General features: G+C 33.9%; 1 protein-coding gene and 1 pseudogene across 2 annotated transcripts; both read right to left on the bottom strand.

Annotated features, from left to right (window-relative positions):
- Window positions 1–520: 520 nt before the first annotated feature.
- LOC148612833 (uncharacterized) lies at window positions 521–6,208 on the bottom strand. Of its 2 annotated transcripts, XM_088594606.1 has the most exons (4): window positions 6,104–6,208; window positions 5,824–5,931; window positions 3,879–5,305; window positions 521–2,060 (listed from the first exon to the last, which is right to left on the bottom strand). In XM_088594606.1, the coding sequence occupies exon 3, from the start codon at window positions 5,279–5,281 to the stop codon at window positions 3,893–3,895; it is 1,389 nt and encodes a 462-aa protein (XP_088450732.1). In that variant the 5' UTR covers window positions 5,282–5,305; window positions 5,824–5,931; window positions 6,104–6,208; the 3' UTR covers window positions 521–2,060; window positions 3,879–3,892. The 2 variants fall into 2 exon arrangements, with proteins under 2 accessions (XP_088450732.1, XP_088450731.1); XM_088594605.1 differs by lacking the exon at window positions 521–2,060 and having other exon boundaries at window positions 2,330–5,305.
- A 1,080-nt stretch (window positions 6,209–7,288) lies between these two features.
- LOC148612832 (uncharacterized) lies at window positions 7,289–14,277 on the bottom strand (annotated as a pseudogene).
- Window positions 14,278–15,094: the final 817 nt, after the last annotated feature.

The following is a 15,094-nucleotide window of genomic DNA, read 5'->3' as shown; positions in this document are numbered from 1 at the left end:
TTTTTAGTGGAGTCCGAGTTGCTCATTTACTTTTGTTACTTTGTATGTATGATTTTAGTTACTTTATGTTCTTTGTTGTGTATGTCTGTTTTCCATGTCTGGTTTGGTCCTGGATTACTATCTTTTGATTACCGCTATAACCTTGGTTCCCTTGATTACTCCTTCATAGTTTTTGTCAAATCCCATAATTTGTGTTTGTTACGAAATGTCTGTTAGTTGTTCTCATCCCATAATTCAGCTGAACTAGAAAAATTGTGACGATTCATAAAATATATATCTACGGTCATAAATGCTCCTGGTTAGGTAACTGTATTCATGTACATGTAATTCCACACATGCATTCATATCCGTATTTTGTATATATGTTATTATCTCTGTAATTATGCCATAGTTTATGAGAATAAAATCGTAGTAGTAGTCAGATTTTGAATGTGGATATGGTTTAATGATGCATAACAATACTTCTTGACAATTTAGTTAAGAGTCAGGCAGCATTAAACATAGTATAAAATAACATCACTTTGACAATGTAATTGTACTGTTTGTACACGTAACATCAGAATCATGTAATAATGAAAACATTTCCGCTTTGTCTTGATAAAAAAAAGTGAAAGTTTCATTGAAATGCGATGAAAATTAACATTTCAGATGTTGATGACTCTATAAAACCTAGAATTTCTTACTTCCTAGTGAAAAAATTCTAGTGATGCAGGAATCAAATGGTAGTCATTTCAAATAGAGAAAACTTTCATCAGTGATTTTTCTTGCCTAATTTTCACAAAGACTTGTACTTGATAGAAAATTTATTTGGTATTACACACTGTAAAATCCTTTTAAAATTAATTATTTCTTTAATTGATATTTTAGTCTTAATCAAGACAAAAAATTAAAACTTTCGATTTGAAAAGTGTAAACATATATTTGATGAATATCAGAGTCATACCTTTTGAGAACCGAGTCCCTTGACATTTGAACCGTTAAATATAGTATTTCCAAATCAGTAACTGCCCCTTACGTATTTAAAATGACCTCAAACATCAATTTTGAAGTATAGCATAAAGACCTCGATATTCACATTGAGGAAAGGAATTACTACCTTGCGTAAAATTTTATATGAATATGAAAAATTGTAAAATTTAGTTAACCATATTAGGAAGAGGATAAAAAAGACAGTAAAATGCAGTGATAAGTTTTGAATTATTGTCTCATTACTTTAAAACTTGAATAATCTTTACTTTTAAAAATGTTTCCTAAGTCAGATAACTTTCACTAGTCTCTGTGCGATGTCTACCAATCAAAGATATTAATTCATCGTGGGAATGACTCTGATCAAAGTCATTTTTGTAAAAGTTCGGTTTAATTACACTAATTGTTCCTTGGTGAAAATGACCAGTCCAAATGTAACCCTTAGAGTCGACACAGAGGGCAGCAATGTCCCGAAGATATTCTCTATTGTCAAGTCGTAGAATGCCGACGAATTTTCCATATGGACTTATGACTTTTAAGTACTCTTTGCTAGTATCGGAGATGATGAAATTACTACCCCAGGTCGTACAAGCACCAGGGAAAAACTGGTTTCTCCCTTGATCCAACAAAAATGGGAAACCCACCGTCGGCAAACCCTTAAAAAATCCACGAACCCTGCCATTATAATTAATTGTTATTACTTTTTTTAGTTTACAATCACAGATAGCGATTGTCTCCATTTTGTTGTTTCCTGCAATCATATATGGTCTTCTAAACGTATATTCGGAAGCATCCCTATCTATTTCAGCTATCAAATCACCTTTAGGAAAATAGATATTTAAAGCCCCATGACTCACTTTTTCAAGCTCACATTCAATAGTGTTGCAAGAAATAAGACACAAATGAGACGGACCACTTACAGCAATGTTTCCATTCAATATTTCTGTCATTGACAGAGGGAAAATATTTTGCATTTTCGCAAATGTTCGAAAACCTGATGAACCATGAACTGGTGTATAGTTTAGAACCACTTTTGTTTCGTATTGCGAAATAAATCGGACAAACCCTTTGGTCAGTCATAGTCAAATCGTGGTCTGAAACAAAAGAAAAATGGTGGCAAATATAAGGAGAATTGATATACTGAATATGTCAAAGAGACAACAACCCCTTCGGGATAAAAATATCAGCCCAAGGCCCATCATTTGTCTTCAATGATCGACGAGGATACTCTCACACCACTTGGCAGACTGCAGCTGGCCCAAACCTAAATTATATGCAATTACAGTGAAAAGTTGCCGAAAAAAATTATAAGTATTAATAGTTTTTGTTTTTCTCTTGAATAAGTGAAAATGAACAACATAGCTTAAACACGTATTATTTATTTAGTTTGAACTTTCTTTAACTTTCTTATGAATACAATACGATATGAGTTGGTTTTCTTTGTGCGATATGATGTAACTTTAAAATGATGAATAGTTGATCGATTCTGATAAGATAAAAACACGACAGACAGAACAGTCTACTTCCGGTTTAAGCAGTGTAAAGAATTTGACTTATATTTCTAACGCTGGTAGTTTTGGTGGTATCGTCATTCTGTAACAACTGCTAGTGTTAAAAATACTATGTTAATGCTATTTTGTATTTTTATAGGTTATACGCTGGTGTATTAGTTACATTTCACCACAGTCGTTCTTTTTTTTTTCATTATACCATATGTACATAGCAAATTATGCCAATATTCAAAAGAGTTAATGCCCATTTACCTTTTTAAGTTGTCACTTTTACATTTTTTACTCAGAAGATTGTCATGTCCAAACAGGAAGTCACATATAACGCAGATTACGATTGACGTAATCATAGTGAAAAGAATTTAATTTATTATATAGATAGCAGTGTTTTATCGAATGTTCCCAGTGTAATTAATTTATTGATAATTTACACTGTGAAATAAATTCGGTAATTTCACTCTCGGACTTTCTCCCGCCAAACGTCACAACTGTCATATCAATCCGCGGTTCACAAAATTTGAAACTTATCTTGCAAATAGCAACGAATAATGGAGAAAATCTATATAATATATTGGATAATCAATTGGTTATCGTGAAAAACCAAAATATGATCACTCGTGCCCAGAGCTCGAGTTCTGCACACTCGTTAAATTTAGGCGTTCTTCGGCACTCGTGATCATATTTTGGTTGTTCACTAGTTCCAATTAATTATCCTATTAGTAATAATTCCTCTCTTCTTGATTTGACAGAAATACAAAAAAATGTTTTTTATATATTGTATTTTCCACCATACATCACTGTAGGAAATAAAATACTAACCTCTCTGGAATAACCTCGCTATATACAAAGGTAACCTAGCTATCGCAGCTTATAATAAAGCGATCCTTAAATATTTAGAAAAACAAAAGATTGTAAGAAGCCAGTCGAGGATACAGGGGAAGGGTTCCGGGTGTCAGAATTATTTTTGTTGGAAAGTTTCGTGCAAAATGCGGGAAAAAAATAGCAAAGAATAGTCTTGAGCCCAAATTTTTAACCCCCACTTTTCAAAATCACTGGACCCGCCACCGAAGACATGCCTATTATGTAGACATTTTCTACGCTTCCCTTTTTTCTTAGAGAAAGATTCTATTTCTTAGAACTTACACACAATAAATGTGCAATATTAACGAATTTCTCAAATCTACAATTAGATCACACAAATCAAACAAAATAAACTATTTAAAGGGCATTTTACATAGGAGAAACAATGGATGATAGTTCTTTGGCTAAAATCAAATTGTGTTAGGAGTTGTGCTTATACGTAAGATTTTTTCCTTCCTTTTATGACAGAATTTTTTTAGAGAATTGTCACGATTCGTTTTCTTTCACTCAAGTGTTGTCTACCAAGTGAAAAGGGAAACTCACTGTGGTCGCATGAATTATGTTTCAATTTTACTAAGGTCGTTGTTATAAAATTCAGGCTTTACTACACCAATCGTTCCGAGGAAAAAGTGGCCAGTCCAGATATTTCTTTTTAAGTCGACACACATGGTAGTGATTTCTCGAAGATTTCCGCTACCAACGCGTAAGACACCTATAAATTTCCCATATGGATTGATAACATGGAAGTACTCTCTATCCGAATCGGAGACGATGAAATTACCACCTAAAGTCGAACAAACGGCAAACGGCGAAAACATATTTCTTTCTTGAACTGCCAAGAAAGGAAAACTCAACGTCTGAAAACCTTTGTAAAATCCACGAACTCTGCCTTTGTAATCAACTATTATTACTTTATTCAGTGTATGTTCACAAACAGCGATTGTCTCAGTTTTCGTGTTTGCTGCAACCATAAATGGTATGTGGAAAGTATATTCGGATGCATCTGTATCTATTTCGGCGATTAAATCTCCCTTTTGGGAGTAGATATTTAAAGCTCCATGACTCATTTTTTGAAGTTCACAGCTATCAGTGTTGCAAGAAATACCACATAAATGAGACGGACCACAAACAGCAATGTTCCCATTTAATAGTTCTGTCATTGACAAAGGGAAAATATTTCGCGTTTTTGCGAATGTTTTGGTTCGAAAATCTAATGACCCACGAACTTGTGTGTAGCTGAGAACTTCTTTTGTTTCATATTGCGAAATAAGTAAAGATAGATTAGGAGTCTCGATTCCTGATGTCGCTGTTATCCTTGGGCCAAAGAAGTATATTTTTTTCAAAATCTTTCCATCTTCGTTATATTTAAATAATGTTTCTACTCCTCCGAGCTTAACATAAACACCACCAGTTTTAGACGGGAACAAAAAGCGAACACGTTTTCTTGTATCTTCTGCGTTTTCGGATTGCGGGTATTCTCCAACAATCACAGCACGTTGCTTACATACTACATCTGTCCTGATATTTTGATAAATAAGTGGCCATTTTAAATGCCAAGGAAGCCCTGGAATAGTTTCTTCATCACTTTCCTCTTGAACGTCTTCTTTGATAAGATTTTTGTCTCGATGACAATGGAAAATATAACATCTTTGACAGAGGATTTCGATACATTGATAGCAAACCTTTGATACATTTTGACTTTTACAAGTTTTACACAGGATTGAATTCTTTTCCACTGCAACAAAATAGTTCGTTGGAAAATCCATAAATCCCTTTTCTGGTACATAGCACGACTCTCTACAGAGTGGACAGATAAGGTTAGACTTGTCTGCAAATCCTCTCAAGAAATCTTCCAGACAACATTGGCAGAAAGTATGACTACATGGCAAAAGTTTGGGAAATTTTAAGGCATCGAAACAGACTGGACATTCCTTTTCGTTTTCCATGGTTAAACTTTCCCTAATCGCAACCTAAAACAAAATTCAGAAGTTTCCATTTTCAGATTTTAGCTCATGCATGTGTATTCCTTCCACTCTTCATTATCATGTCTTCTTAAAAGGAAAATATCTACTATATTGTCGCAGTGAACTTATCATCCTGCGCTTTTTTGTAGGTTTAGTAGCTCCGGTATTAACCGTTCCTTATACATAGAAAAATACATCAGAGGTACAAATCTTTATCAAAAATCAATGTGAATTTTACTTTGTACCTACGGCTTACCGCTGGAAATTGGCCAGGTGTCTTTCAGGCACAAAAACTTATGACTGACGTGGCTTTGACTTGATGCTCCCGTACTGTGATGATAAGCATAAGTAACAAAATGTGTGAAGAAAAATGTCATCAAATTAAACATTTTTAACGTTTAGAAAAACGCTCAATTTATTATCGAGTGAGACATAAAACAGAACATTTAAGGAAAAAAGATAATTGGACTTCAAAAGGATATATTTTTTATTGTGAAAAACCTATTTAATACGTAACATTATACCTGACTCTTGTATCGACAGTTGCTGCTTTGTGGTCCCTCAACTGACACTATGATGGATGTATATTACATACATACAGACGTTTGTGCGTATTTTACCCTGTTGTAAATCTGAAAAAAAATATAGTAGATCAGTTGATATAATGGCTTGTGTTTTCTTTGCATAGATAGATCAAGACAAATGAAAGTTGCAATAGTTATCCTCATTTTCAACGAACGTAAACTGAAAATCAAGCAAAGGCTCTTTCATGGGTGACATATTCTGTTTCTTTAGAAGAATTACCTATCTTTAATTTCTTCCTCTAGCTGTAACTCCAAAATAAAACATTACCAAGGAAGTATAAATATCCAATATGGAAGTCGATAAAAATAGAAACAGCCAATTTAATTGAATGATCTAGAACATCAATATTATTTAAATTTTGAAAATGAAATATTATGACTTTTCAGAAAGAAAATATCTCTTTTTATTTTTGTTCCTACATTTTGTGTTTCCTTTCTTTATTTCTTTCGCATATTCGAGAATTTTCGAAAGTGATCGGTTATTTACCTCGATCTACTTCAGAAAATACTTCTGGAAATTAACTTTTTAGTAAAGGAATCATGATCTTTCAAACTGGTGTAACGTTTCAATGTCATCATTTAGGGAGATTTTATGCTGTTTGTTCACTCTTTTTTGAAACATTATCTGTGTTAATTCTTTTGATTTGCTTATGAGTAATATGAATTTAAGCTTTGCCAATAATGCACGGAGCTATTTGTACTTAAATAACATTGAGTATTGATAATGCAACGTTAAATGGTAATATGGCTGATATCTCCACCAACAGGAATATGCTAGGCTTCCTGTAACACATAATGTGCGTCAGTGTTTCATTCATGTTTTACAGAGGATCTACATAAGTAGGACGTCGCTGACTTTCCGTCCCTCTTAAACGTTATACTTCCTTCTAACACATTCCCTTTAAATTTCCAAAATTAATTTCAGGTGTTTTGAAAAAGTTGGTAATACTGCAAATTGTGATATATAAAATGAATGAAATCCGATATATTTAGGAGTCGGACAATCCTGACTGTAGGGTTTTTGAATACTCTGGAGAATTTTGGTCCACCAGCAGTCACATCGACCCAGTGTTTTTTTTTTTATACAAAACTACCAACCATATATATTACACCTTTTAATCAAGGAATAACTAAATTTTAAACAATGATTATTATGCTCAACATCTTATAAATATTTTACATTACACAAATATCAACTCTGGGCTTCAGTGCTCAGTGCACTACTTATCTTCCGCCAAAATTAGCAACGCCATTTTTTTCGTATGCGTTTTACATCTCAATTGCAAAATTTCACACCCGTCAAAATTACCCGCTATACGTTATACCAGAGCACTCATTATTCAGAATTTATATGGTTTTTTTTTAAATTAAATTTTATCAATATTGTGTTTATCAAGATAAGATACTAGTCGTTGTGGTCAAAACGCATTACTGGTGCTTCAATTCTTTTAACTTCGTTTTTGTAAAATTCAGGTGTTAATACTGCTATGGTTCCTATCTGAAAATGTCCAGTCCAAATATTTTGTTCAGGGTCAACACACAAGGCGGTGATATCCAGAAGATCTTCCCCATTATTTACACGTAAAAAACGAGTTTTCCATATGCGTTGATAATTTGAAAATTTATTATTTGTTCGCATCGGAAATAACAGGTTTACCATCTGAAGTCGAGCAAACATCAAATGGCCAAAATTTATTTCTTCCTCGATCTGGCAAGACCGAAAACCTTTAAAATCGCGAACTCTACCATATAATAAACTTTTTTTAAAATTCCTGTTCACACAAGGCAATCGTTTCAAGTTTCGTGTTTGTTGCAACCATTAACGGAACTTTGAAAGTATATTCTGAATCATCTTTATCTTTTTCGGCAATTAAATCTCCTTTCAGAGAATAGTTACTTAAAACTCCATGACTATCTCTTTCAAGTTCACTTCAATCTGTATTGCAAGAGATATGTCACACAAATTAGACGGACCACAAACAACAATGTTTCCATTCAATAGTTCTGTCATTGCAAAAGGGAAAATATTTCGAAAAAATTTACCATCCTACGAACAGTCCCGTTCTAAGTAAAAACTATCGTAGGGAAAGCGAGGAGTACTGGATACGCAGACTAGGTACTGCAATACCTTACGGATGCAATGACAACATCAAAAGTATAGGAAACCTTTCAAGCCAATAGAACAATAACATAAATGTGACGAATTTATTTGACAAAAATCCAAGACGGGAAAGGAGTCATGGCCATCGCCACTATACGTCACCTAAATTACATGATGTCTCCATAGATGGTCTCCTTCCTTTCATACAAAAACCTCTTGGACTTCATTACATTAGAACCAAACTTTATTCTATACTTCTCACTCTACTACACTCCCTTTACAAAACAAGTCTTGACACTCCTGTTTCTGACCCCACCTCATCATTATACAGACTTGTTGCCATCATTTTGGATATTGGTTTCCACAGACTCTTTAAACCAGTTTGTGTGAAAAGTCAAGATGAAGAAAAACGATCATTTCTTCCACTACCGTTTGTCAACAAATGTATAGATGCAATTAATTTGGCTAACATACTCCATCACAAAAACGTTACCAACAAATTTCCCCCATATTTCAAAGACAAATCCATACCAATTATTTCATATTCCTATACTTCACCCATTGCATCCAAATTTTTCAATTATAAAAGGCTATTGCAGAACCTCGAGATTGAGGACTTCAAGGCTAAACCACCTGACTGTTCTTGCAAAACCTCTCCATTCAAATATGGTCCTTCTGGTAACGTTGTTACGTGAGATTTAACCATTATCGAAAACGAATCTCTGCGTAATATCCTCTCTAAAGGTCCCAAGTACCGTGAACCATGCTCCATAAATTTGAATTATAACTTTAAAGTTCTTATGGATGCCGTCAAGGACTATGCAAGAAAATGGATAAAACGAGAACGAAAAGACATTAATTCTCTGTCAGGGTGGTTAAAGGCCGTGAGGTCTTTAATTGAGAAACGAATGAAAGTTTTAAGTAGGTCAATGAGTGCCAAAACTACGTCAGTTTCAAAGACCCCGATGTAGCAAAAACATTGTCTGCAATACATGACAAATATGTTGTCGTACCAGCAGACAAAGCCCAAAACAACATTGTTTTTGTCTGTAAAACGTTTTATATCCAATGTTTATTATCAGAGGTAGACGTAGAAAATAATAGCAGTGATAAGACCTACACTGCTACCACTCTCTCCAAAAAAGAGATTGTGGAAAACCATAAATCTGTGCTATCCTCTTTAGGTCTCTCTACCAAGGACGATGATTGTGATTTACCGTCTATGTACTGGATTCCTAAACTTCACAAGAATCCATACAAACAACGTTTCATAGCTGGATCTGCAAAATGTACCACCAAACCTCTTTCAAAATTTTTAACTTCTATACTCACAACTGTCAAAGACGGTCTACAGTCCTACCACAATACTTGTTATTCCCGTAGTGGTATTAATTCAATGTGGATCCTGAAAAATTCGAAAGATCTTTTGGAGACAATCAGTTCAAGACTATTATCTGAATATAATAGCATTAAAACCTATGATTTTTCAACACTGTATACTTCTATTCCCCACACTCAGTTAAAATCCCGACTTAAAAACATTATACATCGTTGTTTTTCCAAAAAAGATGGTACACCTAGATACAAATATATAGTTCTTGGTAGAGATTCCTCATACTTTGTAAGAAATAATTCCAAATCATCTTCCAAATATACAGAGGAAGATGTTTACAAAATGCTGGAATTTTTAATCGACAACATATCTGCCCAGTGTGGTGGACGTGTCTTTCAACAAACGGTCGGCATTCCAATGGGAACAAATTGTGCTCCTTTACTTGCTGATCTATTCCTTCACTCTTATGAGGCTGACTTTATAGCTGATCTGATCAGAAAGAAAGAATAGAAATGGCCCAGTTTCCGCTATATAGATGACGTATTATCTTTAAACAATCCTAATTTCGGGGATTTGATACATCGCATCTACCCAAAAGAACATGAGATAAAGGATACTACAGACACTGTGAAGTCAGCCTCATATCTTGACCTACACTTAGAAATCGATGGTAAAGGAAAACTATTGACCAAACTTTACGATAAACGTGATGACTTTTCATTCAGAATTGTCAACTTTCCTTTCATCTGTGGCAACATTCCTTCGGCTCCTGCGTATGGAGTGTTCATATCACAACTCATACGTTATGCCAGAGCTTGCCGAAACTACGCAGACTTTTCGTATCGCGCTAGAACTCTAACAAATAGGCTTCTGGAGCAGGGTTATATTGCTACAAGATTGAAGTCATCACTACAGAAGTTTTTTGGTCGTTATCATGAACTCGTGGATCGTTATGGTGTATCCATCAGCACCATGAGAACTGATTTATTCAACGGGTCATAGTTTTCATTCCCTCGTTTGTCTACCCCAGACTTGACTTTTTATGAGCAACTTGGCGGGTGTTTCTAGAAAAGCAGAGGACGCTTACCCTACCGGTGCATCTGGTCCATGCTCACAGTTTTTAGTGGAGTCCGAGTTGCTCATTTACTTTTGTTACTTTGTATGTATAATTTTAGTTACTTTATGTTCTTTGTTGTGTATGTCTGTTTTCCATGTCTGGTCTTTGTCCCTGGATTACATTCTTTTGATTACCGCTATAACCTTGGTTCCCTTGATTACTCTGCAAATACTTCAGTTTGAAAATTAAAAAAAAGTTAGATTTCCAACAAGGAACCACCCTCGTTTCGTATTTCGTAATAAGAAAAGAGAGATATGGAGTCTTAATACCTGATGTGGCTATTACCCTTGGTACATAAAAAAATGTATCATTTCTATAAGTTTCTCGTCCTTTTCATATAAAAACAATGTTAACTCTCCTTCAAGTTTAACATAAACACCACCAGTCTTAAATCGCAACATGAAGGAAACGCGTTTTGTTTGGTTTGATGTGTTTTTGAATTGAGGGATTTCTCCTTCGAACAGAGATTGTTATTTACAAAAGACATTCGTTCTAATATCTTGGTGTATAAAGGACCATCTTAGATGTAATGAAACGATAGCATTGTTTCTTCATCACGTGTCATCAATCTTTCTTTTCTAAATAGATTGGTTCTGATGAAAATGGAATAAAACATCTACGACAGAGAATTTTGTCACATTGAAAGCAAACTTTAACATTGTTTTCGCTTTTAACAATGAAAAGCCACATGGTAACTTCTACTTACTATTACATTTAAAAAAAATATCAAAAATAAACATTTTAAACAAAATATCAAAAATAAATATATGTATGCTTTCCAACCATGAATTACATTTTAAATGATTTTTCTCTGGAGTACTACATAATTGTCAGTTATGTTGTATATGTCTAAACGCCCAAAATGTATATTTTTTCATGTTGGTTATAATGGCTGGGAAGTAGAATTATTTCACACTGTGACGTGTTGTAAGTGTGCAAATTATTATTTTTTTTAGTTAAAATGCTTAAAATTAAAAAGAATTTAAAAAAAACAAGCAAGAGAATTCTGTATTTCATTCCAAACTATTTGTTATCTGTTCTTATTACATCTTGCGAAGGTCGTCTCTGTCTTTACTTTCATGTGCAATAAATGGCTTTTTTTGTATATCAAATCGTTTCTTTGACCCAGAAATACATAGACAGATCCATTTTTTTAATTTGTGCAACATTTTATTAGTCCAACATTAATTGATACTTATAACGATGCCAAAAGGACATATATTTTGATAGGCAATATGTTTTTGCCTTGCCTTTGCACGTGCATGTTTTGGGATAAAAAAATCTAAAATAGCCACAAAGAATGTATCTCTACCCATATTTTCATTTTTAGGTAAAACGAAATATAAAGAGAAGTATTGCATGCAGGCGTTTCAGTCCATGAATAAAGAGAATAATGAAAATATTGACACCTTGACTCTAGAATAACCTAGAAACTGTTTGTTATGTTGTCTTGGTCTAGAATTTTTTCTATGATTAAGGATATCGTGTAACACTTGGTCTACTTCCATTTAACACCATTCAATATATTTACACCAAACTAAAACGTTCATGAATTAATGAAGATGACATGTTATACTGCAGCACACACACACACACATCTCGGCCATGTTGATAATTTAACGTATTTATGCAATTTTCTTTTCCCTGTGTAAGCCTATAATTGTACCCAAAGACATATTTTATTGACTGATATGTTCGAAGGTTTTAGTCATCCTGAGGTATCACTAATAAAAAAAAAGCCAAACCTATATTAAATGCATTATAAGTACACTTATCCCACCGAAAAATTGCTTAAATTGATCCGTCTTTCAATGTCAAACCGCCTGGTATATTTTTGGTTTGATGAAAATTTGCTTTTTTTTTGGCATTTCCATTTAGTAAAACCACTATTGTTCCTTTTCGGGCTCTTATAATTATTAAGAATACATCAAAAGTGCTTTCCGAATTTTCTTGAAAAAGTCGTACGATACGCCTCTACAAGTTTTAACATAAAACACAACAAAAAAAAACTATTTAGGAACATTTTAGAATTTTCCAAGAAAATTAGAAATACAACCCCTACCTATTAAATAAGTCTCAATACGAAACAACATGTTCATTCACAGCAGATCAACACTAATATTCATAATTAAGAAAACGAATATCTAACATATCTGCTCATCTTAGGCGCTTAGTTTATCATGTTTTACTTACAATTATCGAAAACTCGTAATTTCATAATTTTAGATAAAGCATTTCTATAGCTATTTCAAGTCCTTTGTTTATTTCATCTGCACTAGAAGTATTTAGATACAATTTGTTTAATGCAGAAAATATTCTTTAAGTTAGGAACCATCTTGACTTATCGTTTATTTGGTTTTTAAAAGTTTTCCAATACCTTCATGCATTAAATCCGACGTTGCCTCTTCCAAATAAAAGGAAAAACTAATCGTGTTCATTATTGAAAAATAGTGCTTAAAATCCGACTTTGCCTCTTCCAAATAAAAGGAAAAAACTAATCGTGTTCATAATTGAAAAATAGTGCTTAAAATCTTTCGAAATCACTTTTGAAGAATCAGGTCTTAATACGCCAATCGTTCCTAGTTGAAGATGGTCGGTCCAAAAAACAATTTTCAGAGTCGACGCACATTGCGGATATTTTTGTAAGATCTGCTCCACTTTCAAGACGTAAATACCCACGAGTTATCCATACATGTCAATGACTTGTAAGTATTCGGGTCGGAGATGATAAAATTACCGCCTTCAGTTGAAGCCACAGCAATTGACAAAAATGGTTTCTTTCAAGACCTCCCATGAACGGAAATCCAAATGACCGCAACCCCTGGTAAAAGCCGCAAACAGTACCTTTATAATCAATTATTATTACTTTATTCAGTTTATGTTCACAAACGGCGATTGTTTCAACTTTCTTGTTTGCTGCAAATCATCAGTGGTGTTCTGAAAGTGTATTCCGAAGCATATTGATCTATTTTGACGATTAAATCACCTTTAGGTGAATAGATATTTAAAGCACCATGGCTCGCCTTTTTGACTTCAAAATCATTAATGTCACAAGAAAACACAAATGAGACGGACCACAAACAGCAATATTTCCATTCAAGAGTTCTGCAAACGTATCGGTTTGGCAATTTAACGAGAGGTATATAGGTGTATAGGAGAGAACTTTTTTCGTCTCGTATTTTGAAATAAGTATAGTCCGATCAGGAGTCTCTATACCTGCCGTTGTTGTTACACTCTGTCCACAGAAATATATCTTTTTAATAATTTTACCCTTCTTGTCATACTTAAATAATGTTTCCACGTCATCTAGTTTAACATAAACTCCGCCACTTTGAGAAGGAAACATAAAACGAACACGTTTTCTTGTGTTGGCTACGTTTTCAGTTTGAGGAAATTCTCCACCTGTTGAAGTAACCTGTTTACATAGCACGTTTTTTTACGATATGTTGGTGCTTCAGTTCCAAAAGTTAAAGGAAGTTCTCGAACTCTTTCGTCATCGCTTTCTTCTTCCACTCCCTCTACACTCTTTTGAGGAGTTTGAAGATCATGGCAGAGATATTCGCTGCATTGAGTACAAACATTTGAAACATTTCCCATTTTGCAAGTATTACATCGGCTTTTATTCTTTGCCACAGGGACAAAATAGCTAGTCGGGAAGTCTGTAAATCCCTTTTCCGGAACATAGCATGGTTCTCTGCAAAGGGGACAAACAAGGTTAGATTTGTCTGTAAATCCTCTCAAGAAATCTTCTAGACAAAGAAGACAGTAGGTATGCATACATGGCAAAAGTTTTGGAAATTTGAATGTATCGAAACAGATAGGGCATACATTTTAATCTTTCATGGATGAGTGATTTATCATGACCTGAAACAAAGACACTACGTTCTCTTTTGTAATTTATGAACACATGTAATAAAATGTTTGTTTCGGTTTTACCTCTTTTTTTTAAACATTTATACGTGTATTGTTTTTTTTACTGTTTAGTAATTTTCGCAAATGGTATTGCCGACCGGAGGAAAAGCTCTGTATAATTTTTTATACAATATTGTATGACAGTCTTTCCGAAAAGAAATACGAAAAATCATCGGAAATATATTTATTTCGTGAGATTTCCGAATATGATAAACGACCTTCATCTGTCATGAGTGTTCTTCTTATCGGAATGACCATTAACGGACAGCACCAATAGTGACTTTTTAGAAGTAAGAACTGCCCAGAAATAGGAAGCATATGGTTCAGGGATGAAATGATATATTTATTACATATTTAGATAAAAAGGTATAATGTTCTAATTTTATATAGTGAACCTTTTTTTAATTTCAGCTGTGGATGTTGCAGTTGTGGTTTTCCTTCTTCTGTTAGGGGTTTTCATATCATTGACGAATGAATAATTGGTTTCATCATTGATTTCTCTGAAGCTCCGGAATCCTTAGCTTCAGCCATATTTTTGTTTGCGTTGCTGTCTACCAGAAGTATGTCATGAATGAGGTCCAATACGGAGATGGTAATTTCATGAGAGGGCACGATACTAGTGTCATATGAATTTTCTATAGTAAATCCATTTCAAGCACTTATAAAAACCCTTATCAGACTGGAAGGCATAATATGTTATATACAGTCATGATCATTTGAAGTGTAATAACAGTACATATTATTTTTA

This window comes from Perna viridis, chromosome 7 (assembly GCF_037379345.1).
Source record: "Perna viridis isolate PV_CMFRI_1.1 ecotype Kerala chromosome 7, ASM3737934v1, whole genome shotgun sequence".
Lineage (NCBI taxonomy): Eukaryota > Metazoa > Mollusca > Bivalvia > Mytilida > Mytilidae > Perna > Perna viridis.
This window is presented reverse-complemented; position numbering and strand designations above follow the sequence as displayed.

What these genes read in the sequence shown, in the direction of transcription:
- LOC148612833 (XM_088594606.1), bottom strand. Translation starts at nt 5,281, where the DNA reads ATGGAAAACGAAAAGGAATGTCCAGTCTGTTTCGATGCCTTAAAATTT.